Source organism: Thermothielavioides terrestris, chromosome 3 (genome assembly GCF_000226115.1).
Source record: "Thermothielavioides terrestris NRRL 8126 chromosome 3, complete sequence".
NCBI classification, from domain to species: domain Eukaryota; kingdom Fungi; phylum Ascomycota; class Sordariomycetes; order Sordariales; family Chaetomiaceae; genus Thermothielavioides; species Thermothielavioides terrestris.
This window is the reverse complement of record NC_016459.1, coordinates 2,182,754-2,209,295: the sequence shown is the minus strand read 5'-3', so window position 1 is coordinate 2,209,295 and position 26,542 is coordinate 2,182,754. Positions and strand designations below refer to the sequence as shown.

General features: G+C 53.5%; 4 protein-coding genes across 4 annotated transcripts; 2 read left to right on the top strand and 2 right to left on the bottom strand.

Annotated features, from left to right (window-relative positions):
- The first annotated feature begins 9,475 nt into the window (after positions 1-9,475).
- On the top strand, positions 9,476-13,745 carry THITE_2117067 (uncharacterized protein). The gene is made up of 2 exons (XM_003654185.1): positions 9,476-12,062; positions 12,117-13,745. Exons 1-2 carry the CDS (start codon positions 9,581-9,583, stop codon positions 13,283-13,285), a joined length of 3,651 nt encoding a protein of 1,216 aa, XP_003654233.1. The 5' UTR covers positions 9,476-9,580; the 3' UTR covers positions 13,286-13,745.
- A 575-nt stretch (positions 13,746-14,320) lies between these two features.
- On the top strand, positions 14,321-16,253 carry THITE_2145156 (uncharacterized protein; the record flags this gene model as incomplete). Its single annotated transcript, XM_003654184.1, has 3 exons — positions 14,321-14,496; positions 14,674-14,678; positions 14,713-16,253. 3 exons carry the CDS (start codon positions 14,321-14,323, stop codon positions 16,251-16,253), a joined length of 1,722 nt encoding a protein of 573 aa, XP_003654232.1.
- Positions 16,254-16,830: 577 nt separating this feature from the next.
- On the bottom strand, positions 16,831-19,062 carry THITE_2117062 (uncharacterized protein). Its single transcript, XM_003654183.1, has 4 exons — positions 18,661-19,062; positions 18,364-18,573; positions 17,192-18,277; positions 16,831-17,103 (listed from the first exon to the last, which is right to left on the bottom strand). Exons 1-4 carry the CDS (start codon positions 18,860-18,862, stop codon positions 16,976-16,978), a joined length of 1,626 nt encoding a protein of 541 aa, XP_003654231.1. The 5' UTR covers positions 18,863-19,062; the 3' UTR covers positions 16,831-16,975.
- A 4,762-nt stretch (positions 19,063-23,824) lies between these two features.
- Positions 23,825-26,140, bottom strand: THITE_2049447 (uncharacterized protein; the record flags this gene model as incomplete). Its single annotated transcript, XM_003654182.1, has 2 exons — positions 23,825-24,110; positions 24,192-26,140. 2 exons carry the CDS (start codon positions 26,138-26,140, stop codon positions 23,825-23,827), a joined length of 2,235 nt encoding a protein of 744 aa, XP_003654230.1.
- Between the last annotated feature and the right edge of the window lie 402 nt (positions 26,141-26,542).

Sequence of the window (26,542 nt, the reverse complement as noted above, 5' to 3'; positions counted from 1 at the left end):
CCCCTTATCCCTTATAGGGAGGTCGGTTATAAAGTCAATGGAGATCTGCTTCTAGAAGCGATCAGGGATAGGCAGAGGTTATAAGAGCCCTTGACGTAGCTGTCGAAAGATCTTGCTCCGACAGCACTGATTGTAGTTCCTAACGAACCGCTTTACGTCGGACGATATAAGGTCCTAGTAGTAATCTCTCTAGAGTATTTTAAACAGCCTATTGCACCCTGGGTGTCCCGACATAGCCGAGTTATAGATCTACTAGATGATTGTGGTAGTTAGGGGCTTCTATATAGGGAGCTAGAGACGGCTATAGAACTGGAGTGCGCCTTATATATTGAGGGAGTAGTCTGCGATCTAGGTCTACGTTGTATTCACCTCTTTTAGAAACTTCTAGGCTTTATCGCGAACGGCTTAGAGCCGATGAGCGTAGTGCTCGTTTCCGACAACGCCCTTATCCTATAGGGTAGCGAGCTACTTATCCTCGAAGAGCGTCTCTCCTATAGGTAACCTAGCCTCCTCCTATACACTAGTCTAATACACTTTGATCGGAGGGAGTAGCTAGGCGATACGCTAGCTATCCTCAAGCTCGTCCTATTTACGCTGAGAGAGTGCATTAGGGCGCGAGGCCTAGGATCCTGGCCAGTACTTTAGCTCGAAGTTGAATAGAGAGAGCGTCTCCGCCTATTGGGCCTATCGTTCACTGATTGGACGTGGCTAGGTGAAGTACTCAAGGTTCTTATAGTCGGTTAGGATAGTGAAGGGGGCCGCTATACTCCGGAGCTCCGTCGACTAGGCCTTAAGGCAAGAGATAATAGCTAGCAGCTCCTTGTCGTAGATAGTATAGTTACGTTCAGTAGGGCTCAGCTTCGTAGAGTAGTAGGCCATAGGGTAGAGAACCCCGTCCTCTCCCCACTGAGACAAGCACCTGCTAAGCGCCGTACTAGAATAGTCCACTTCTACAACCGTCTCCCTCTCGGGGTCCTACTAGGCGAGGATCGGCTCCGATATAAACGTGGCCTTAAGTGTATCGAAGGCTTCCTATTCCTCTTTGCCCTAGCGGAATAGGACATTCTTATAGGTAAGGCGTGTCAGTAGGGCCGCCTTTTCGGAGAAGTTGGGGATAAAGTCGCGATAGAAATTAGCAAATCCTAGGAAGCTCTATACTCCTTGGACCTTATAGGGCGCCTCCTACTCGTAGATAGCCTTGATCTTCTTAAGGTCGGGACGGACATAGACCTCTACCTCTATGATATACCCTAGATACTTGACTTCCTTTACTACGAATATATATTTCTTAAGGTCCAAGTTGAGGCCCACGTCCCTCAGTCTTCGGAGGACCTCGTGTACCTTTCTTATATAGTCCTTTCGGCTCCCGTTTGAGTACACTAAGACGTCGTCAAGATATACCATTATATAATCTCCTAGCGTTGGACCGAGGGCGTTGTTGATATATCTCTAGAACATCGTAGGAGTACCCACGAGCCTAAAGGGGTAGACTAGCTACTCGAATAGTCCGAACCTTATACGAAACGCTGTAAGGTACTCGTCCCCTTCGGCTATCCGGATATAGTAGAACATAGCCCTAACGTCCAGCTTCGTAAGCCATTTGGCCCTAGCTAGGGACCGAAGAGTCTCCTTAATCAGGGGGAGCAGGTACTAGTCCTACTTAGTGATTTTGTTCAAGGCTCGGTAGTCTATATAGAACCTCCATCCTCCTCCTGGCTTCTTTACGAGAAGGACTAGGGCGGCTATCGATAAGGAGCTTACCCGGATCTATCCCTTATCCAATAGGTCCACGACCTACTTCCAAATCTCTAGGAGGTGGTCCCTTAGCATATTGTATAGGGGTCCCTATAGGAGCTTAGGAGGTTTTCTATCTAGGCCTATCTTAAGACGGATATAATGGTCAGCCTCCCCCCGATGAGGGGGTAGGCCGTTCGCCTTCTCCTTGTCGAAGAGGTCGGCGAAGTTACGTAGCTCCTCTAGCAGGGCGACCTTCAGGTCTGGGTCGGCATTGGGCTAGGAGACGGCCGCTCCTAGTATAGTGGTCATCTCGTAGATACTAGTGACAAGGAACATATCTTATACCCCTTCAGACTTCTTCCTTTATACCCTACAGGCTATACCCGCGAACACTGTGCCTATAACTAGGGTGATGTTAGTTTCCTTCCGCCACGAAGAGCACTTACGTACCTGTAGGCCGCTTTGCGAATTGACGGTAAGGACCCTGTTGGCCAGGTCCAGCATAATCCTACAGTAGTTTATCTAGGGGAGCCCCAATATAACGTTGTGGGCTAGCCCTAGGACCACGTAGAATATAGCAGCACTGATCTACCTATTGATATCCATCGTGACGTAGGCGATATATATGATTTTCTTCGTGATTTGCACCCCCTTGACTATAACACCTAGGGTACAAGGAGTCGACAGGCTTACCTGCTCGATCCCTAACCTCTAATATACTCTCTCGCTAATAGCTCTATAGCTCTAGTACCCACTATCCACTTATATGTTTATAAAACTAGAGGAGTTCAGGAAAATAGAGATAAGAAAGGGGGGCTTATCCATTCTCTCTCTAATCTCTACGAACTCGTTCTATAAACGGCTAGGTCCTTTTAGCCCCTATACAAGACTTTGTATGGGGGCTACTCTTTTCCCTCCTCCTCCTTAGAGGGGGAGTCCTCCTCTACCTATTCCTTAGCCTCTAATTTGTTAATATCAACTTAAGGAGCTAGTCTCTTGGCCAAGGCGAAGGGATAGGTAGCTACAAAGTGGCCCTAGCGCCTACAACGGATATAGGCTCCAGCCTATTGGCGCGCTATATATACTTCGTTATTCATCTACTTCGTCTATAGCGCGTTTACACCTCATTTTCCTCTGTTCTACTACTGCTTTCTTCTACGACCCCTATTGGCTCCCCCCTAGGCTAGGGCAATGTAGGTCGTATTGATCCCAGTTATCGGTATATCTCTATCCGTATTCTTCTCTACGTCTACGTTGGGCCTAGGTCGCTTACCCTAGGACCGCTAGTGTCGTTCCTCTAGGCGGAGGGCCTCTAGGTCGATAGCGATCTCGTAGTACCTCGCGATGGCCGTAGTATAGTCGTTCTATAGGACCCCCCGTCCTACTACGATATACTTCAACTTCGGGGAGAGGCATCGTTATAGTCTGATAAGTCGTACCTCGTCGTTCTAATTAAGTCCTCTAGCCTTCGATAACTTCGCCTTAAAGCGAACAATGAAGGAGGAGAACGGCTCGTTATCTCCTTAGCGGAGTATATCTAGCTCCGTCAAGGCTATAACCTACTCGTAGAGGTCTATATAGATTGTCGAGAGATACTCGAGAAACGCTCCTAGATTATAGTTGTAGCTAGGTCCTCCCGATTTATAGAAGGCTACGACCTTGGCCTAGACTCCCTAGCTAAGGTTCCCCCAAATGAACACCTACTGGTCGTAGGGGCCCCCGATAAAGTCCTGGTCCGCTACTAAGACGTATGCTATTGTAGCCTTCTAGGCAGCAAAGAGCTCCTTTTTGCCGTCGAAGGGTTGTCCTATAGGGAGGCGCTTCCGCTATGTCTAGGGAGCTGCTAGAGCCGTGGCGTTAGTCGTTGGAGCTGGAGCGTTGGCTACCGTAGGGGCGTTCATAGTCTAAGCTACAGTAATCTAGGCTACGCAAAGTTCCTCAATAGTTACGTTCTATCGTACGATTGTCTCCTGTAGGAGCTGGAAGTGTTCGTGGACCTAATCTAGGTCCGGGACCTGTGGGACGCCTAGGTTGTTTATAGTGACGTCCGGTCCGCTCGGTACTAGCGTCGAAACGCCTAGCGTACTGCTCTCGTCTACGCCTAGAAGCAATAGCTGCTCTATCTGCCTAAAGGTAGTTGAACTGTAATATGCTGGCCTTATAGCGTCTGTAGATAAGCGTACAATGTTCTATTCAACTACCTTAAGGAGAGAAAAGGAGAAGTATAGGCTATGGTTCTCGTGTATAGAGTTTTCAGGGGCTTGCGTATAGGGGGCTCGGGCCGATGTTATTCTAGGCGTAAGGCGGGTCCGCCTCGGGCCCGTAGCGGGCCCGTTATAGGACCGCTGTAGATCCTGGGCGTAGCCCCATATACCCAGCCTGGGTATAGCCCGGTCTATAACATTCTCTAATAATACCCTTAACTATTTAATAGTACCCTAATCAATACCTAAGCGCTGCCTAATCGATTACTATATACCTTATAAAATCCTATCCTCTAATAATACCCCTAACTACCCAATAGTACCCTAATCAATACCTAAGCGCTACCTAATCGATTACTATATACCTTATAAAATCCTATCCTCCAATAACACCCCTAACTACCCAATAGTATCCCAATCGATATATAACTAGTGTGTAATCGATTCCCCTGTGCCTTCCATTATAAAAACCCTAATAATACTAATATTAAAAATTTATAATTAAGCTAAGTATAAAATAATAAATATTAAATATAAACTTTAATAAAATAATAAGTAAGTTATATATTTAATTAAAAAACTTAATAATATTAATAATTTTAAAAGCTAATTATATAAATATATATTATATTAAAATAGAAAAACGATTTTAAACTTATTTTTAAAAATAAACTATAAATATTAAAATAAAATTAAATTATAAAATTAATAAAAAGCTAAAGACTATAAAAAGTATATTTTTTAAAGTAAATTAAAAAGCTTAAATATAAATAAGTAAATAATATATACTTTTAGTATTTTTATAAAGATTAGTAGTAAAAACTATAATAATAAAAAGTATTATTAAAAGCTAAAATCTAAAATATAAAACTATTAAATAAATACTTTAAAAGCTATTAAATTATATTAAATTAAAGATATTATATAATAAATAGTTAATTAGAGTAGGGTAATCAATTAGGAAGCAATGTAAAATGAATTGAGCTACCTAGATATTTAACAAGAAGATAGAAACGATTTAAAATCCATTGAGAATATATCGCCTAGTTCACGCTTCAACTCTAGGAAGGTCTATATAGCCTATATTCGAGCCTCGATTAGCTGAGCCTTCGTCTATATTGCCTCTATATCCTCTTCCTCTCCAATAGAGGATATAGAGGCTTGGTTAGATTGCAAGGCGGCCTACGCTATAGCCTAGCTACGTAGGTTAGCTAGAGATGATCGACGAAGGCTTTGACTACGAGAGCGCTACCAACAACTAAAAAAGGTTAGTAAACGGTTACTAATCGATTAGCAATCGATATATACAATCCTCGCCTAGAAGTTGATACTCTTGACGACGAATAGTCCGACAACTCGTCAATCTCAATCGAAGGGATAGACCTAATAGGCGAAGAGAATAGAGAGTTGGTCCTTGAAGTAGCATCTTCGGCTCTCTTAAGTAGTCGCTTTCTCTTTGTCTCTAAATCAATAGGTTAGTCACTGCCAATCAATTATAGAGCGATTAAATATCACTTATTACCTTGTTGAATACTTTATTTAAACTAAGTAATTATACTACTGCTACTATAGTAGTGTATAATATTATATTGCTATATAACTCTAGTGTCGTTAATATAGTTCCGATCTAAGGTTTAATTACTAGGCGATTATTAGTTGCTCCCTAAGCGATTAGTAATCAGTTATATACCTAAGTATATAATTTAGAAGATTAATATATCTTCTACTCTAAGTATAGGCTTGCTAGTATAAAACCTTAATGAAATTGGTATAGCTTGCTATTTGATCCTATTGGCTAACTAGCATTGAGGTGTAACTTCTTATAAGCCTAGCTATAATAGTAACCCATTGTTTATATAAGGCCTATTGGTATACCTTAGGGTTATTGTAGTCTAGACGATTAGTAAGCGATTATAAAGCAATTATAAAAAAAGTATATTTACTTCGTAATAAATCGCAAAGCTTATTGTACTTCTATACTAAGCGAATACCAAGGAGCGACATTATATAGCAGTGGTCTAAGTTAGGGCCTTTATCGTAATCTTCGCCTAATACTTGGCGAATACCTTGCTCAAAGTAGATATAGTAGAATCGAACAGTTTGCTAAGTATACTACAACTACCTGCCCTACTAGGCATCAACCTTTTAGCAAAGGTATATAGCAAATCCTTTAATAACCGATTAGCTAATATTATAGAAGTGCTTAGTAATCATTTACTAATTAGTGCCTTATAGTCTTAGTCGATAGTAATCCTAAAAAGCCCTTTCCTATAGATGTGATACTACTGAACAGTATAGTGATACTGCTCCTAGAAGATATAGAATATAGTTTTAAATATATAGAGATACATCTCTAGGCTATTAGAATTGGTGATCACCTTGACGAGTAGGACAGCTAGGCGAATTAGTTAATAAACGATTATAAATCAACTAAGTAATATTTACCTTGCTAAAGCTCATTGGAGTAGATACTTTAAATAACCTCTCGATCTTCTATCTACGATAGGTGTTTATAGTTTATATCCAACTGGAACGAAGTAGTAGCAGCCTTCTAGAATAGTTTAACCTACTTATAGTAGAAGCAAATCACTATAAAGTTGATACTATTATCGTAGAAATGCTAGATATACTATAATCGATTAGTAGTCGTTTATCTAACGATAGAGAAACACTTACTTAATTAGGGTTATTACGATGTTTTATCTATTATTCAAAGGCAACTACTAGACGGTTACTACCTAAAGGATAGTAGATTAGGCGATATTGCTTAAAAATCAATTGTACTTAATCGTAGTTTATAAGGCTTATATAGAGTTCTAAGATGCTTTTGCTACTAAACCTCTTATAAAAGTCGATCAATATAGGATTTTAGAGAAGACTAACTATAGTTGATTTACAATCGATTAGATAATAATGTATAAACAATTAGAAATAAATTACTTATCGACTGTCAATGAAGGATCATTGATTTGATGAATCATTTGTAAAATGCCTTCGATCAGCTCTTTAGGCGTTTACTTTAGTAGAGGTGGTAGGTAGGTATAAGTGTTATAGCAAGCAATCAGAAGGTATAGCATCTCCTCTAGATCCTTAGGTATAAGGAAGGTCTATTTGGCCTTATAGCCAATATAGATTATATTTCCTTAGCCTTGTTCATAGTCGGCACCTATAATCAATACCTAATTAGTGCCTAATCGACTATTAATTAATAAGCCAACTTACTGTACTTAAGCTTTTTCTACCCTATAGTATCTACTTTGAAGTAAGTGTTATCGCCTTTAGTAGGCCTAGGCTGATTAAGGCGTATAAGAATCGTAGAAATATAGGGGTAGTGGGCTAGAGGAACTGCCTATTTTCTATAGCCTCTACTACTTAGGGTGGCATTTAACTAGTTTATACACTGAATTTACTATCTTGCTTCGCTAGTAATATCCTAATCGATATATAAGTAGTGTCCAATTGATTTAAAACTGATTATATATACTATATAAGGGACTTGAACTATCTGCTAAGTATAAGACTCAAGCTAGAAGACGTAAGCCTTCTTCTTCTAGAAGTAGTTGATAATGCTAAAGGCCTAGCTAAAGAGGCATTAGTATAGAATCGATTAAAGATCGATTAAAAATACTTATAAAATCGCTTTTTATCTTAGACTTGGTATTCGGCATTCTTCGCGAATAGTAGCTATTATATTCTAAATCTCCTCATTGATAGCTATATAATAGAGGTTATAGATTCGATAGTTAAGGAATTCGTAAGCCTTTATACCTATATAGGTATATATAGCTTATATATAGGGTATAGAGTTAAGAAATGTAGATATAGTAGATTTTAGCCCACTTGTTCGTTTTTTATAGTATTAGATCTACTATATAATTAGTGGACAATCAATTAACTAGACCTTTTAAAGCGATTAGTAATCATTTACCAAATCCTAAAGGTGTTTTTGCTTGTCTACACTAGATAGGAAAGGAAGTATATAGCAAATGCTAGTATTGCTAGACTCTAGGTATTTAGGTATATCTATAGTGTAGATCAACCTTCCTATAGTTAAAGGAGGCTAAGCTTCCTAGCTAATAGCTTACTTAGCACTAATCTAGACTAGTATATCGAGCTAAACAATTTATTATTAATTAGAACCTATTTAATAAACGATTAGTAATCTATATACCTCTACGATATTGTTGCCAATAGGTTGGTCAACCCTCTTCTTAGCTACCTCTAGGAGGTTAGGAGTATCTTCAAGCTCTTATATAACCTATTAGGCAGTCTCCTTAGCTATTTGGCCAAACCCTTAACAAGGTAGTAAGGTTAGCAAATTTTCTTTAGAATCTATTTGGAATCAATTCCAAAGTGATTGCCTAGTTTGACATCAAACTTCGGTATAAACAAGTAGAAAGAAGGTGGAAAAAGGAAGAGGAGGACAATACGGCATTTAGGAAAATTGAGCACTTGGGTGGGTAGGGCAAATATAGTATATGGGTCAGGTCAGGTCAGCTCCACCCCTGCCGGTCAGGTCAACAGGGGGGGGGTCCGGTCAGGTCAACCATAACCTCGGAACATCCGCCGCTTGACTTCGGATGGCGTGGCACAGAGAACAAGACGGTCCAAGGGGCGGAAAAAGATGGGAATGGGGACATCAGAGAGCGTGCCACCGAGTCTGACAATTGACAGCTTAGGGTCGCATACAATAGGCGCGATTACTATGTAAAAGGGGAATCGAGTAGAAAGTCCTCAGGTAGGTACTTGTGAATCTGGAAATCTCGAAACGGCGCGGCTGTTGCAAGATTCCCGTCGGCTGTGATGGATGCAGCTGCAGTTGAAACGGCGGGGTTGTGGGCATCAAAATGCTGAGCCCTCGTCCAATCAGCCGCTTTTTTGCAGTCAGGCACAGCGGACAGTGGGTCCACAGCTGCTAGATGGATACCTAGGCGTCCGGGTTTCGACCGCGATTTTGTGTCGTGCAAGTCGGTTATCGGCGTGTCCTTAAGAAGCATATTGGTCTGTATACCCATTTCTTCGTCCTTTTCCGGCACCAAGACCGACGAACTAAGGCAAGGTCGCCGCTGGCTCCGTCCCCAGATGTGCTCTGCCTTTGTCCCTCAGTAGTGTATACTACACTCGTAAGCGGCCACGCCCTGGCAAACGGGGGGCTGGATGCTTTCGCTTGTCCGCCGCCCCACTTCGCTCCCGTTCCCTAGCTGTGCCAGACACCGCCCACCCCCTGGCCGCACGAGCGCCAACCACCCGGCAGCCAAGAGCGTCCAGCTGTTTCCATTCTTATCCGCCCGCAGCCCTGCTTCGCTGTTCCCACCACATGGCCTTTTCCCGCTTCTCCTCCTCCACGGCCACCACCACAACCCATCCGGGGTCGTGCATCGAGATTCCGTGGACCGCATCGTTCGCCGGCGGAAAGTGTCCTGCATCATTTCATTTCTACATTCTCTCCTCTCGCACCTCCAGAATCCGTCGTCGATCGCTTTCTACGCAACGCAACGCAACGCAGTACCTCTCCACAAACCCACACCCGCTTCCGCCGATGCCCATGCCGCCGTCCGCTCCAGCAACCCTGCCCTTGACGTGATCGCCCTGACTCAGCTCCAGCTGTCTCCAGGGTCGCCCGCATTGTTGTCCCCAAGATGTTGCGACGGCCGCCTGGCCATGTCGCTCCCCAGCGCAAGTACCTGCTGGCATTCGCACTGATCCTCCTGCCCTGGCTTCCGCTTGCCGATGCTCAGCAGCAGCATCAGCGCCAGCGCTCGCCCGTGCCCGCCCACCGGCAGAGGTCGTCGCCGCAAGACGACCAACATGCCGCCCCGAACCTCGCCGCCACCGCCGTGACGGGGCACCAGTCGGTCGAGACTCCGCTCGTCCATCAGCGCCGGAAGACGACCGTCACGCGGGAGGTCGAGGCGGACGACGCTCGTCTGCGGAACCTCGCCCGTCCCCACAACAGCAATAACAACTTCATTCCTGACGATGTGCGCGCCCACGCTTTGGCTCCGGACCTGTCCGTTCGAGCACCTCCTCCATCCAACTACCGAGGCCCCTCTTCCGGGGTCGGACTCTCGCAGCAACTTGCGCGGAGCCTGGAGGACTGGGAAGTGGAAGACTTTGTGCTTCTGGCGACCGTCGATGGAGACCTCTACGCCAGCGACCGCAAGACCGGCCAGGAACGCTGGCACTTCAAGGCTGACCACCCCTTGGTCGAGACCGTTCACTTCCGCGCCAACAGCTCCACCGTCGACGACGACTACGACCCCATCGACCACTACATCTGGGTCGTCGAACCCACCCGCGATGGCGAGCTGTATCTCTGGCGCCCCAACGAAAGGGGCGCCGGCTTGGCCAAGATGGCCTGGACCATGAAGAAGGTCGTCGAGGAGCTCGCGCCTTACGACGACAAGGCCAACGGCGTCCTCTACACCGGCGACAAGAAGACCACCATGGTCACCCTGAACGCCGCCACCGGCACCGTGATCAAGCAATTTGGCTCCACCGGCAGTTACGTCAACAAGGTCGAGTCGGCCAGCTGCTTTGAGCCGAACGCCCTGGCGGACCGCGAGGAGGAATGCAGCGACGATCGCACCATCACGCTTGGACGGACCGAGTACACCGTCAGCATCCACCGGTCCGACGGCCGCCCGATCGCCTTGCTGAAGTACTCGGAATGGGGTCCCAACACGCAGGACAACGACCTCATGCAACAAAACATCATCACGAAAGACAGCCGCTACGTCACCGGCCAGCACGACGGCAAGGTGTATGGCTTCGAGTATGGCCGCTTTAGCGAAGAGCGGCCCGTGTTCACCAAGACGCTCTCGTCCCCCGTTGCGCGCGTCTTCGACGTCCTCCACCGCTCCGGGACCGTACCCGGCATGGACCCGGAGCTGATCGTGCTGCCCCAGCCCCCGCTTCCCGCCAGCGATCAGGACAGCTTGCGACTGCGCAGCGAAAAGGTCTTCATCAACCAGACCGAGGAAGGAGGCTGGTATGCCCTCTCGGGGAGCCGCTACCCCCTGATTCTGTCGGCCCCACCGGCGCGCATCGATCGCCTCGAGTGGTGGGAGATCAGGGACGCCTGGGAGAAGCTCACCGAGGCACAGAAGTCGCGCGTTTTGGTCGGGACGCACCAGCTGCCTGACAGGCTCGGGACGGTTGACCCAGCCCAATATCTGCTGGACGCGCCACCTAGTCAGCCGGCAGAACCGGACAGCCTGCCTGGGGGCGAGATGCCCCCGCTACTCCCTTCACCTCGCTCGGAGCCGAGCGGGATTCTCGACACGGCAAAAAGGCTGCCGGGACTTGCTGTGCTCAAAGTGTTCGATCTCGTCAGCAATCCTGCTGCGATTGTTCTTATGTTCGTCACTCTCTGGTTTCTCTACAAGGACAGGCTTGGAAGCTTCGGCCGGAAATCGGTGGGCAAGGTTGACGTCCTCCCACCGCAAATCGAGGTCAATCCCTCCATTGCGCCGCCGAGAGAGGAGCCGAGAGAGGAAGCTCCAGTGGCTGTTGTGCCGACAGAACCAAAGGCAGAGGTCGTGACGCCCGAGGCCGCCCCCACCGAAGCAAACCCTGAAAAAACACCCGATGAGCCAAGCCCAGCGAATCTGTCGGCATCTCCGGAGCCGTCGCCGACTGTGACCTTCGCCGATCCACCGGAAACAAATGATGGGCCATTAGCCGAAGGAGGCGACGCCGCGGCGGCTGGGGAGCCTCCCAAGAAGAAGAAGGGGCACAGGGGTCGTCGCGGAGGCGTGAAGCATCGGAAAGGCAACAAGGACAGGCGGGAGACTTCACAGTCTCGCGACGATGACCCGGCGCAGGATTCCGTCGAGGAGGTCGTCAACAAGGCAAAGACCCTTGTCCGTGAGCCGAAGCTCGAGCCGGACATCATCACGATGCCCGGAGCTGCCGACGAAGTGTCCGGCCACATTCTCAAGATGGGCAGCCTCGAGGTCAACGAGGCCGAGCAGTTGGGCACCGGGAGCAACGGCACAATCGTCTTCGCCGGGAAGTGGGACGGCCGTGATGTCGCCGTCAAACGGATGCTGGTCCAGTTCAACGAGATTGCCAGCCAGGAGACGAGGCTGTTGCGTGAAAGCGATGATCACCCCAACGGTAGGTCGGCTCCGCCACGACGAAGCAAGGAGGCGCACCGCTGACAAGGCACAGTGATCCGTTACTTCGCCCAGCAAGAGCGCGCCTCGTTCCTTTACATCGCGCTGGAACTTTGTCAGGCATCGCTGGCCGACATCGTCCAAAAGCCCCACTGCTATCGAGAGCTGGCGCGGGCGGGCGAGCGCGACATGCCCGGCGTGCTGTACCAGATCGCCAGCGGCCTGAGCCACCTGCACAGTCTCCGCATCGTCCACCGCGACCTCAAGCCGCAGAACATCCTGGTCAACATGGGCAAGGACGGCCGGCCTCGCATCCTCGTGTCGGACTTTGGCCTCTGCAAGAAGCTGGAAGGCGGACAGTCGTCGTTTGGCGCCACCACCGCCCACGCCGCAGGGACCTCGGGCTGGCGCGCGCCGGAGCTCCTGATCGACGACGACGCGCCGGGCTCCACATCCATGGCGCTCACCGATCCCGGCTCCAGCCTGCACAGCGCGTCGGGCTCGGGCCATGTCGGCGCCGAGGGGCCGGGACCGCACAGCCGGCGGGTGACGCGCGCCATCGACATCTTCTCGCTCGGGCTCGTCTTCTACTACGTGCTGACGCGCGGCAACCACCCGTTCGACTGCGGGGACCGCTTCATGCGCGAGGTCAACATCCGCAAGGGCATCTACAGCCTGCAGCAGCTCGACGTGCTGGGCGACTTCGCCTACGAGGCGCGCGACCTGATCGGCAGCATGCTCAGCGCCAACCCCAAGGACCGCCCCACGGCGGTCGAGGTCATGGCGCACCCGTTCTTCTGGAGCTACAAGGTGCGCCTCAACTTCCTCTGCGACGTGTCGGACCACTTCGAGAAGGAGCCGCGCGATCCGCCGTCGCCGGCGCTCGCCCACCTCGAGGCCCACGCCGAGGCCGTCGTCCGCGGCGACTTCCTCAAGCACCTGCCGCGCGAGTTCGTCGACAGCCTCGGCAAGCAGCGCAAGTACACGGGCTCCCGCCTGCTCGACCTGCTGCGCGCCCTGCGCAACAAGCGCAACCACTACGAGGACATGCCCGACTCGCTCAAGCGTACCGTCGGCCCCCTGCCCGACGGCTACCTCGCCTTCTGGGGCCGCCGGTTCCCCAACCTGCTCATCGTCTGCTGGAATGTCGTCTGGGATCTCGGGTGGGAGAACACGGATCGCTTCAGGGAGTATTATCGGCCCGTCCCGCCTTGGAGTATGTAGCCGCGTCGCGGACATCGTGTGGGTTGGACGGGAGGTGGAAGTGCTGGGATATTCTGGTTCAGTTCGGTCTGGTTCAAGTTCATATGCCTCAGTGGATATGTCCATCTCCCTGCTTGTAGTTTTCTTGCGCGTTTTGTCCTTGTCCGCGAGTCCAGCTTTGGTTCCTTGGCCTTCCTAGGTTGTTGTTGTGGTTGGTTGATGTTAGCGTATTGCACTTGGAGCGCTACAGAACGGCCGACCCCTTTGTTCTCTGCGGTGCTGTGATCTCGGTCAGTCCTGTGTTCTCTGTGTAAGAGCTAAAAACGATGGTGGAAATGCGCGCTGATTCTTCTCAGTGTGGTCTCGATGCCCGAGATGCCTAAGTGCGACTCTGGTGCTGAGGTAAATTTACCTACCGTACCTACCTGACTTACCTGTAAGATCCATCATTCTTCCTGGTGGCCTGTGCCGCATCCTTCAGAGCCCACGGGTATGACTTGCCCGATGCTAGGTCATTATTCGTGAACCCGCGGTGTGGGAAGGAGCAACTTGGCCAACCCCGCCGGTATTTCATGCACTTCTCGGCTAGGCTCAGGGCAGGCAAGGAACTACCTTATCCGACCACTCACAAACCACCTCAACCTTGAAATGAATTCAACCCGACCCAATCGCCACTGCCAGTGTTCCTCAGCGGTCAAGCCTCGGAAGGCCCGAGGGCCTCGCCGGCCATGGCACGCTCTTGTGGGCGGGGCGGCCAAGGAGGGCTAACTGAAGTCTTCGTCTCTTCCCTTTTTGTTGCTCAGCCGCAATGAATGGCCCCGCCCAGTCCAGCTAATGCGCGAGGTTTTGTCACAACCCCCGGCCTCCTACCTCGGGTAGTAAGTGCCCCTGAGGAAGGCTTCCTTCACAACTCACTGGCGAGTCTTGAGCTTTGCCGACGTTGCCTGCAGAGGATTGGCGGACCAGCACCAAGTTCACTTCCTTCTTTCACCCGCCTCAAGCACGCTTGGTGCAAGCCTTCGCGAGACTCTGGGATTCTTATCCTGCGAATCGACCATGGACAGGACAGGGCCCGACCTGCCGGCTCCAGATTTGTTCGATTCCACGCGCTTCAACCTCTGCGAACAGTGGACGACCCTCAACCTCAACCGTAGGGCAAAAATCCGACCGGCCCAATGTCGCCCACTCTGCACAGGTTGTGACATCCTTCAACGAGCTGTTGATTTGAACGTGTCAGAGAAACAAGACGATGAGGATCTCATCCTTTGGGTTTCTCTGAGGTCCTCTCAGGAAGCTTCCTTCCTCTTTATCGAATGCCTACTCGAGTTTCGCCTCACAATGACTATATGCAGTGTCAATGGTGAGTGAAGCACCTGCACCTGAATGCTGCCCCCGTATGGCATTGCTAGGCAAGGTATGCTCACAGCAATCTTTACGCTCATAAATAGGCACTCCGAATCCGTGGGGTCTTGCCGGCGATTTCTCTACAACTTCCGCGGGTTTCCCTGCCGTCATAGAACTTGCCCGCGACTGGCTGGCCGAGTGTAGCCAAGAACACCAGAACTGCGGTTCTGCTGCCGAGGCGCCGCTGCCAACCCGGGTTCTCGATCTAGGCCTCGGCTCTTCTGATGCCGTCAGGTTGCGCGAACTGAAGGGCCACATGGCCCGCTACATCTGTCTCTCGTACTGCTGGGGGCGTCTTGAGTTCCTCAAGACCACGCGGGACAATTTCGAGCGCCACAAGCAAGGCATCAAACCTGAAGAACTCCCGCGGACCTTCCGCGATGCCATCACGATTGCGCGTGCACTCGGGGTCCGCTATCTCTGGATCGACGCGCTCTGCATCATCCAGAACGACGTCGACGATGCCGACTGGAAGCGCGAGTCGGCCACTATGGTAGACGTCTACCGTCACTCGTACCTCACCCTGGCCCCGACTTGGGCTGACTCGGCCCATGCCGGCTTCTTCCTCCCTCCTGAGGACGACGGCGCCAGCGCCAGTATTGGGCCCGTCACGGTGCACCAGGTCCGCCACTTCCCGCGCACGGCGACCTCGGAGGCCTCGGTCGACTTCCCCGTGTTGGCGCGAGCGTGGACGTACCAGGAGCGTATGCTGGCGCCCCGGGTGCTTCACTTCGGCCGGCAGGAGATGCTCTGGGAGTGCCGCGATGGCAGTAGGTGCGAGTGCGGCGGGGCGGAGTACATGGCATCCGATGTGGACAAGGCGGACTTCCACGGCGTGGTCTCGCTGCACCAGCCGCGCGGCGGGCTTACTCCGCAGCACATCTGGCGCCGCATGATTATGCAGTACTCGCCGCTCGCGCTGACCTACCCCACGGATAAGCTGCCCGCGTTCGGCGGGTTGGCGGAAGAGATGCGGCGCCGCACCGGGCAGGAGTATCTCGCCGGCCTGTGGAGGGACACGCTGATCCTGGATATGTGCTGGTACCGAGACCCCTGGGTAGACACGAGGCCGTCCTCTGAGACCATCCGGCGGAGGCCGACCTGGTCCTGGGCGTCGATCAATGAGCCCGTGACGTACCACGCAAACTTGTGGGGTTCTATGCTTAAAGTGCGTAAGAACGTCGAAGAGTATCCCGAGGTCCTCAATGCCGGATGCTCCCTGGCCGGTCCCTCGCCCACCGGCCCAGTTCACGACGGGTTTGTCGAATTGATGTGCTCCGCCATCCGCGCTTACCCAGGAGGGCGGAAGCTAGCAGGGTGCAACACAAAACGGTGGGACCTCCGGGTCGGCTCGGCTCTGCTGGAATGCTACCCAGACTGGGGAACCAAGCTGGAAGAAGATGGGAAGTATTATCTCATTCCGATGCTGACGATCGACGAAGACTTCTGTGGACTTGTTGTCCGGCCTAGCTCCCCGGACTCGGAGGAAATGGTCCGGGTCGGGCTGGCTGAGAAGCTCCGCATACCGGAGAGCGAAGTTCAGGACATGATCGGTCAGGAGAAGCAGAGGGTACGGATCGTGTAGTTCGTATGAGCCAGGGAGCAAGCGCCAGGGCGCAACGGGACATTTCCGTTTGTCTCGAAACCTTCTCAATCTCCAATGCATCATGGTGGGAAAGGCCTGCGTTCAGGCCGTCCGGACGTAAGCGCTTTCGGCGCGTACATGAGGGGATCTGAGAAGCAAACCAGAACATGCTCCACATAGAGCTTGTATTCGACATGGCCATTCAATGGCTCGGAGCCAGGAACAAAGCAACGCTGCGCCGTCTTTGAGAGACAACGACGGTCAGAACAGCGCTGTCTTGGCATCACTGATAACAGCCGACGAAGGTCACGGCGCCTTCTTGAACTTGGCCCTCTCTCTTATGCGCATAACTAATATAACCAAGGCCCCGGGCCAGTCGAGAGCTTTAGGGCCTAGCATTTTCACCTCGGCAAGCGCTGCTTCGTCAGTATGAGCGACTACCACTTTGTGACATTGCCTGAGCTGAGACAGCCCTCGAGCAGGCCAAGACAAAGAGACGCAGCCAGAGCGACAGAGGCGATAATTTCAAGTCATCGTGCCCAGTGATCGAAGCAGCAGAGCGTGCCGTCAACAAAACATTAATCAATTCTCCATAAGCAACGAGAATTCACACGCAGAAAGTATGCTCCACAGTCCACACAGCTGAACTGCTCCTGCACCGCCAAGCCAGCCATTCCCATCCGTGAGTTGTCCTCCTCCCTGTCCCTGTCCCTGTCCCGAGCCTACACGACGCTCTTGACCTCGGCCACGGGCTGGCCCTCGTCGTGCTTGACATCGTGGGCGTCGCCGTAGTGGATCTGCTTCTCGACGGCCGACACGGTGCGCTCGTTGAGGCTGCTGTCCTCGAACACTGTTGGAACGGGGAAGAAAAGAAGAAGAACAGCCGGTCAGCAAAGGCGTCATCATGATCATGACGAGCATCATCGGGGGTAACTTACGGAAGGCCAGCTCCTCGAGGGTGCGGCCGCTGGTCTCGGGGTACAGCCAGTAGACGATGCACAGCTCGAAGAAGATCCAGCCGCAGTAGATGGCCAGGTAGATCCACTTGATGGCGTCGAGGGCGATGGAGTTGACGTTGGTGGAGAAGAAGCCGGCGAGCTTGCCGAAGATCTGCTGGACGCCGATGCCGCGGCTGCGGTGCGAGTAGGGCCACAGCTCGACCAGGTACGTGTACGTGAGCGCGTTGTTGCCCAGGTTGTAGCAGGGCGAGTAGGCAAAGTACCAGAACAGGCCCGAGATGCCGGCCGCCTGGTTGGTCGTGCCCGCGTCCTGCGCCACCTGGATGCGCTGCAGCGAGACCGTCATGGCGATGAAGACCAGGCACATGCTCGTCGCCGAGACCATGAACATGACGCGGCGCCGGAAGCGCGTGATGATGAGCGCGAGCGTGGTGGCGTTGATGAAGCCCCAGCAGGCGTTGGCCAGGTTGATGCGCGTCTTGGTGTCCTCGGCGGTGAAGCCCATCATGTCGAAGAGCTTGCCCGAGTAGTACGACAGCAGCGTGTTGCCCGACATCTGCGTGAAGATGCCGAGGAAGATGCTGATGAGCACGCGGCGGCGCATGCCGGCCGACCGGAGCAGCTCCCACCAGGACTGGCGCGACACCTCCTTCTCCGTGTGGATGGTCTCGCGGATCTGCACCATCTCGGCCTGCACGAGCAGCGAGCTGGCGTCGCCCTCGGCGTGGTACTTGACGAGCACGTCGCGGGCGTCGTCGTCGCGGTCCTGCGAGATCAGGTAGCGCGGTGACTCCGGGACCAAGAAGATGGTGAAGATCTGCAGCAGCGACGGGCAGATCTGGAGCAGCGAGGGCACGCGCCAGGCCCAGTTGCCGGGCAGGTCGGGGGTGCGGATCGCGATGGCCGAGGCAGTGATCTGGCCGATGAAGTAGGAAGAATTGAACAGCGACGTCAGCACGGCGCGCTCCTTGGGGTGGCCCAGCTCGCCGAGCAGGGCGGCGCCCGAGACGATGCAGAACAGGATGCCCATGCCGAGGATCATGCGGGCGATGATGTACATGGCGACTGCCCAGCATTCCGGTGTCAGCAGGTGGACCAAGTCCCAGCCCAGGGGGACGAAAGGGAGAGAGAAAGCGACCTGGGAGACCTACCGTGCTGGGCAAAGCCCTGGAGAATGGCCCCAACGACCATGACCCACGAGCCGAGCATGACGGACCATCGCCGGCCGAAGCGCTGGGCGAACCACGGGGCCAGGGGAACGGCGAAGATGGACCCGAGCTGGTAGCACGAGTTGACGAAGCCGAGCAGGCCCGGCTCGATGGCGTAGTTACCTTTGGCATCCTTGCGTCCATTGCCCAGGTCTGTGCATTGTCAGCTGTTGCCGTCACGAACTCACTACTGATCTCAGGGGGTCAACGGTCAACGAAGGAGACGGGCCGGATACGCACACTGGTGGAAGGTCGGGGCGTACTGCAGCGTGTTGATGAGCTGCGAGTCGAAGCCCGAGGTCATCTCGACGCCCATGCAGCACAGGAAGAGGAAGATGTACATGCGCCGCAGGTTCGGCTTCTTGTACCACACCACCTTATCCTCCGCGACCAGGCGGGTGACGACGGGGTCCGCCGACGTCCCTACGTTGATGACCGGCATCGTGACGGTGGTTGGCCGATCTGCTTCAAGACGATGACGATGCAGTATCAGAGGCCAGCGAAGGGGGGGGGATGGATACTGCCAGGCGTCGACCGTGAGCCGCTTCCTGCGAGGCGGGCTGCCGTGGAAGCTAAATACGTCCGTTGCTACAGTGGCACGGAGTTCACAGTCAGCACCGATGCAATCACACCCTCCCCCCCAGTCCTGCCGCCCGCCTGATGTCCCTGTCCGTCCAAACAAGGTAAATCTGGGGTTCTCCATCCTCCAGCAGCCAGCCCGCGTCTTGGCGCTGTCAGTCGGTTGCTAGCTCGGCGGAACTCCCCTGCTCGGGGCGGCTTCGATTCTGAACGTCGAGCACAACCAACGAACTGCCTAGCCCGCAGAGGAAGGCGTCAACCAGCCAAGACGGCCAAGACTGATGGCCTGCGCTCGCATCTCCTCGCAACCTCGTCCCCCCTGCCGGGTTCGTGGGCAGTGGTTGGCCGTAAAACAGGCCTTCAGCGACTGCCAAGTCGCCAGCACGCGGAATATCGGTTTGCCTATCCGGATGAAGGCCAATTTGGGTCTGGGATAAACTTCATGAAAACAACCCCCCTCTGTTGGATGTGCGAGAGCTACGGGGTTGTGGAGGTTAGGATCACGGCCGTTGCCGAAAGGAGTCAGAATACACGAGAGAGCACGGCAAAGGATTCACGTGGCCTGAGTCGAATGTAATCTGTAGCGTGAGCGCATGCTAACAGACGGCGAGCGAAGACGGGCTTCCCTTGCCCGGTGACACTCTGACCTTTTCACGTGTATGTAGTTAGTCGACTCCAACATCGTGTACTCCCCGACGTCGAGGTTCGGCTATTCGCTCGCTTATCACCTTTAACCTTCACTTGACACCTCACTAGCGTAGCTCGATGCCGCCAGATAGCTCTGGGGAAGCAAGCTTCGGTAACTCATCAGCTCGGCAGAGAAGTGCCGAGCACGATGATACAACAACAGACTCGCGAATTGTGCAGTCTGCTCGTGCTGGGCGCCCCCCGGGGCCATGCCCCGCGTTCTGTCGTCCCCAGATCCTGGGTTCCCCGTCCCGCGCGCGGCTGGACGTTACCCCGGATGGCCGCCTTGGCGTACTTGCCACGACGCAGCAAATAGGCCTTAACTCTCGCGCTTGGCGGCCGGGAGGGTGGGCCGTCGGATTCAGCCAGATATGAAGCAGATTTACCCGGACGGCGGTGACTGGCTCGCTCTCTCCCCAAATCCTCGAATGGGCATCGAGGCGAATCGGGAGGACGGCAGGCAACAAAGTCGCTTTTTCTCGACCCCGCTCCCCATCCTCCCATGCTGCTCAGTTCCTGGTTTTTTGCGCAGCATTCTGTCCTCAGTGGTTCCGGCGGCCGGGTTCTGCTGCTGGCGACTCGCATGGCTGGAAATGAAAAAAATGGCAGCCCAATAAATCCTCCATCCTTCTCGAACTCGACACACAAGTATGCAAATTAATTTTTGATTTACCTCATCTATAAGTTGCTCCGCACCGGGCCATTGCATGGCATGCGCGCCGCACAGTCGGGACCTCCGAAATTGGCACGGCGGCCTTGTCCACGGAGATCCGGCGGAGGAACGGTGAAGTGTTAACAGCACGCTATATACGGGGTAGTTCGCACATATACACTGCGAATACATGATCAACAATGCCAGACATTTCACAGCCAATGTCTCGTTCTTTGTGTAGAGTCAACGTGGATTGGAACAGCCAAGAGTGGCCAAAGCAGCCGACAGCCAGCAGCGCAGCAGTGTGGATTGCCGCGCAACGCCAAGAGGAGCCGTCAATAAAGCTTATGCTGTTGGCTCAAAATTCAGTCTAGCAAGTCGGGCACCGCGCAACTCAGCCTGAATCTGAGGGGCCCGGCAGACTCGTCGGCAAGACTTCTAGCTCCGGGGGTCAGCAAGGGGACACAGTTCCCCGTGACACGGTTCTCGGATTCAATAGAAATAAGCCGCGAGGGGGAGCAGAAATCGAGGTTGCGGTTTGTGACTTGTGTTGCTAACTACAAGAGAAGAACACACACCCTGTAACTGGATATTTGGATTCGACATTCTCGTGTGCGACAAAGGCTCTGTGTTGAGTGCATCCGCCCTTTGCATCCCAGTCGGCACTTGATCATCAACAGCGGACTGTGCTAACTTAACATTGAATAACCTGCTTGATGTTGGTGCCGTACCTAGCATGGCCGGAACTCCGCCAATATCCTGCGCCGTAGTTGGCCAACGGACTGGAAAAGAATACACTCGAACACCTAATTCCCCCGTGGGGCGGGAGAGCCAAGTTGCAGGCATATGACAAACTTTGTCCGGCTTGACTACCTACTTCCATGGTTCTTTGCCTAGCTACCCAGGTGCACAAAATGCCCATTGGATCAACGAGTCCCTTTCTGCGAAGCGCAGCTGCTTACTTGGGGCACTTGTCGCCTTTCTTTCATGGGCGCCCCGCCAGAACTGCAGCCTTAGTACTCTTTGTGTTGATTTATCAGCAGGCAACACCTCACAGCGTCGTCGGCGCAGCATGCACTACCTCGAGGGGGATCCGCCGTTTGGTGCCTGAACAGTAACGGGCTTAGAATGGTTCGTCCAATAGTTACTAGCCAGATATTGTGCCTTGGTATCTTCCTCGGCTCTTCGACGTCGGTGGCTCATCTGCCATGACCTTAACTGAGATGAGAGAGAGTCAGTCATGCCGTTTTGTTGCTTCTTCACCTCGCGTAAGTAACAGCGGCCAGGGCTTTGTAGCCACCCACAGATGCCTCGTGTTCACGCCATTCATCATCTGGTCATCTGGTGGGTCAGGAGTTGCCAGAGGGAAACTGACATGCTAAAGGTACGGGGTTCTGCCCTGAAGGTTGGTGAGGCATCGACAAGCGTCGGCTGTGGCAGACCAGTTGATCGGCCGAGACTGTGAGCGCTGATGGCCCAATGTTCCCCAGTCAGCTGAACAGCAGTGTGTTCATCCAGCATAATCAATACAGTTAGAGCTCTAAAATGGCAAACAAGTCTTTTTGTGGTTTCTTTAAGGCTATATACGCAAAAACAGACTGGATTTCTTTACCGTGGCACAGCTCTATAGACTCCCAAAAGAATCAACCTTTGTACCTGACATCCTACTCGATACCTCGTTTTTTGTCTACTTCTCAATGATTTGCCTAGGTTTCAACAGTATAATTGGCCTTCAACGGTATGCTCTAAGAACGTTATATTGTCGTAGTGTTCAGGAACCGTAGGACAGGCCAATACTATTTTGTTTTGCTGGCTATTATGGTCCTAAAAATATGCTAAAGCGATTATGCGTGAACGAACACTCTGTTGCATCCCCGACATACTTGTCACAGCTTTGTTGTGCCACCGCTCCCTGAACGCAAAGGGCTAGCTGCTCAGCAACCCAACAGCATGGCAATGGAGGGCTTCTCTGGGTATAAAAAAAGATGGAGAGCTCCCCTTCGAAGACGGGTTACAGGTCAAGCACCTTCGACGTTGCAAAGCGTCCACCACCTTCTGCTCGCGGTTATCCAAGCTTCCACCAGCGAACACAAAGCCATCCAAGCCACCTACCTACCTACCTAACCTACCTTACTTACCCAGGTTCGCTAGACGCTTCCAACATGCAGAACCACGCCGACCCCACGCCGGTGCTTTCGAAGTCCGGTGACACCGTTGGCCCGGTTGACCGCAACAGGTGCAGCATTTGCGGCAAGAACTACACCGGCGCCGTCAGAAACTGCACCTGCGGTAAGAACTAAACGGCACGTTATACTCTGATCTAATCGAGAGTATGAAAGAAACGGTGAGGGTCCTGTCGCACCTAGAAACATGATGCTCTAACGTTTCAGGGATGCGAATTGTCGGGGTATAGGGCCTCTCGACGACAGACGCGTGGACGTGGAGGAAGCTCCGGCGCATATCGAGTAAGTAAGGTACCTCCATATTAGCTAGCTAGACTTCCGACACGTTCATCAAGGGGAGGCCCTTTCCAACGTCGGGTGTCCAGGCTAGATGTCATGCAATGTAATAGCTTTCTGGGTGCGATGCCCTCAAAAACAAGACAAACGACGCCTGTCAGGACTTGCGCCAGTGAGATATGCTCAGAAGTGGATGATCCTCGTTTGAAGTCCCTCATCGCGTCCATGTAAACCGTGAGAGTGCTCGAAAAATGCTTATTTGGTGCCAGTGAAGCCTGTTCAAGAGCCCCCTTTTTTTCCTTCTGGGCTGGGGGGTGAGAGTTCAAGACTCCGTGGTCTCCGCGATGCCACGAAACTTTCTAAAGCCTCTCGCGATCGATTACCTGCATCATCTCCAGCCGACAAAGATATGGTCTGAGCTGTTCGCCCTGTTCAATTGTTTCCAGGTTGTGAGTCGCAGTGCGTCGCTGCTTCCTAGGCCATGGAAACCATCATCTCGCGCCAGCCAAACAAACAGCGCGCCTCAGCGGGCCCAACCAGCTGTGAGAGGTGAGACAACAGCAGCGCAGTACGAACATTTGGCTGCCTAAATTGAATTCTTTTGTGCCGGGCTGTGTGTTTTCCCTGTGATCCTCCTACCCCGCTCAACGAACCGCCAGCATCGAATTCAAACTACGCAAGCTTTATACAGCACTCAACTCATTGAAGATCCCAAGGGTCTGGTAATCCACCGGGCAGTCCGACTTCGAAGATCTCGGCTCAACGATAGTCCGTGATTCAGACGATGGTCAGTGGCCACACGAAGCAGTCTTCTGCCACAATGATTTGGCGCCACGCAATCTCATCCTCCGTTCCAGCCAGACCCGACAGGCAAGACAAGACACGAGCTAGCCGCCATCATCGACTGGGAACTGGCCAGATTCTACCCCCCATCATACCAGCTCAGCCTGAGAGACACGTACCTGAGCGGGGGCAACCGCCGACTGTCTCACTATCTGCTGCTCAAGGACGGAATGAAGGACATGGCCTAAAGGTCTTCCCTCCGGACCGCGAGAAACGCCAAGCTCCACAGCTGCCGCACATCGCTCTCGGTGCTCGACACGTCGCTGAACGGCACCGCCACGAACCCGCTCTGGGGATCCCACCGCCACGTCCACATCTCCTCGCTGCTCTGCGCCGCGTTCGCCTCGATCAGGTCCCACAGCCGATGGTACGCGGCCCGCACCTTCTCGCGCAGCGGCTTGTCGCGGCAGAACGCCGGTTCCTCCTCGCCGTGGTCATCGTCCCCCTTCCCCTTACCGCTGCTCGTGCCACTACCGTTGCCGTTGCCATGGCCCTGGCCATCCCTCCTCTGCTGCTGCTCCTGCCTCCTCCCCGGCCTCTCATCCCGACACCGCCCGAGCTGCCGCCCCAAGCCGGCCGCCATCATGGCCTGCGGCCAGCTCCAGACGACGGTGCCGTGGTAGTCGGACGTGGTCCACAGCGCCGCGGCGGGGTCGGCGCCGTAGTACGCCGGGTTGGCGACGACCAGCCCGACCGACGTGGCCAGCCCCGCGGGGAACGGCGCCAGGATGTGGTCGGCCGTCTGCGACAGGAAGGCGCTCAGCTGCGCCTGGTCCGTCGTGTTGAGCAGGAAGTGCCGGAAGCTGTCGTCTGTGTGCATCGCGCGGATGATGTTGGCGTCGGGCTGGTTGGGCTGGTTGCTAGTGGTGGTGGTGGTGTCGCCGCGGAGGGCGAGGCCGTAGAAGACGACGCCGTCGCGCGTGATGTTGGCGGCGTTGGATGGCCCCGCGAAGGCGCCGCTGCTGACGTAGTCGTTGAGGAGGTTCCGAGCGTCGGCCTGGGTGAGCGAGACGCGGAAGAACTGGAGCGTTTCGTCCTCCCACACCTGGGCGTAGCGGTCCGCGGCGTCTTTCCAGTCGGGGTGGGTGGAGAAGAAGCCGGCACGGCTCAGGGCGGCGATGGCGCGGAGCGCGGCAGGCATCAGCGCCGTGTTCACGTCGAAGGGTATCCTGCCGCCGCCGAGGCCGTTGTTGGAGTCGCGCCACTCGCCTACGGGGACACCCGGGTTGAGATGCATGAGATTGTCGACGGTCTGGCCGCCCGGGGCCGCGAACGGCGCAGCGAGCCTCATGATCTTCTCGGCCGTGCGCTGGGCCAGCTCCAAGTACGTGAGCCCCGCATTGCCCGGAAGAAACGAGGCCTTGGTGGCGAGAAAGTCGGATGCGCGCCGTCGCCCCGTGTCAGAGTCCACAAAGTAGTTCTTCATGACGATGGGCAGGTAGTAGTCCGTGTCGATCATCTTGTAGTCGCACGACGGCGCGTTTGAGGCGACCCCGTTCTCAAGGTTCGTGAGCGTGGCGAAGTCGCCGATGACCTCTTCGTGGCAGACAGTGCCGTCCGTCTGGTTGATGCGCTCCAGGGCGGCCGAGATGACGGCTTCCATGGCACCGCCCTGGCCTTCGCTGAGCACGGGCTGCATAAGCAGCGCCGTGATGAGGGTGTCGCGGCCGAAGTAGGTTAAGAAGCGCCACGTCCCTGCGAGCAGCTTCTCCTTGTACGAGAGGAACGAGAGCGACGTCGTCTGGTCCTGGTTTTGCGCGACCAAGCCCTGAGACGCGTTGTTCAAGACCTGCTCCGGGCTCAGCTGCTGTAGCTGCGGGTAGTTGAAGCTGGCCCTGAAGCTGTAAGTGCCGTTTCCAAAGCGAAGTCTCGCGCCGCCGCCCGGGACGATCTGGACCGGATCAGAGGCGTCCGATGGCGCGAAGTCCAGCCACGTAGTCGTCGTGTTATCGAACCACATCCGCGACACCGTCGCGCCACTATTGCCGTATTTGGTCGCTTGGATGGCGTTCTGGATGTCGTTATTGAGCACGCCGCCGCCCTCGGTGTAGTCTCGGATGTTCCTGATGCTCCCGAGGATGGACAGCGTGAGGACGGCGGGCGAGTCAAAGTGGACCTGGCCGGCGACGCCGACGCGGGGATTGCCGTTTCCCTGTGCCGGCTCATACACGGGATCCAGCGCCTCCCCCGATGACGTCGAGTTCTCCAGGTGCAACCCCAGCGTGCTGGCTGTGCCATTCTCGGGACTGAAGAAGGCGGCGGCGCCACTGTTGCCGGCGGGCCATGCTACCAGCAGCCGGGCGACAGCCTGGGCCGGGTTGGCAGCAGCGAGCGGGTTCGTGACAACCACATGGGCGCTCGAGTGGCAGTCGGACAGGAAGTAGTTGTCGTACTGCTGGTCCGGGATATGCAGTCTTGAAGGGGAACCGCTGCACGCTACCGCTTGAGCGAGCGCTCCGTAACCCGGCAGAACCGAGAAGAGCCAAACTGCTGAGAGCATGACAGCCATGGCGGATGGCGAGTTCTTGCGGACAAATTCCACATAATCATCTCAGAAGGTAGGTTGCTGGAAGCGGCCTGGTCTTGCTATTTGAGGCCGGCAACAGAAGGTTATAGAAGTTCGAAGGAATAGAGATCGTCGCCGCTAGCTGCCCGTGTGACACAGGAATACTACCTAACTTCCCGGATTTTGGGAAGCTTAGCGGCCACGGCTTAGGCATCGTGAGTCGAGGCCTTCGGAATCGGCCCTTTGCGCTCATGAGGTTAATGCACAAGCTCGGTACATGTATCCGGACACCTTGAAGTGGATGAGATCCTGGCAACTGATTCGTGACCCCGCCTTGTCAAGTACAAAGGACGTACCGCATTGTCAGGGGTAAATCCCAGGCTGACTCAAACTAAC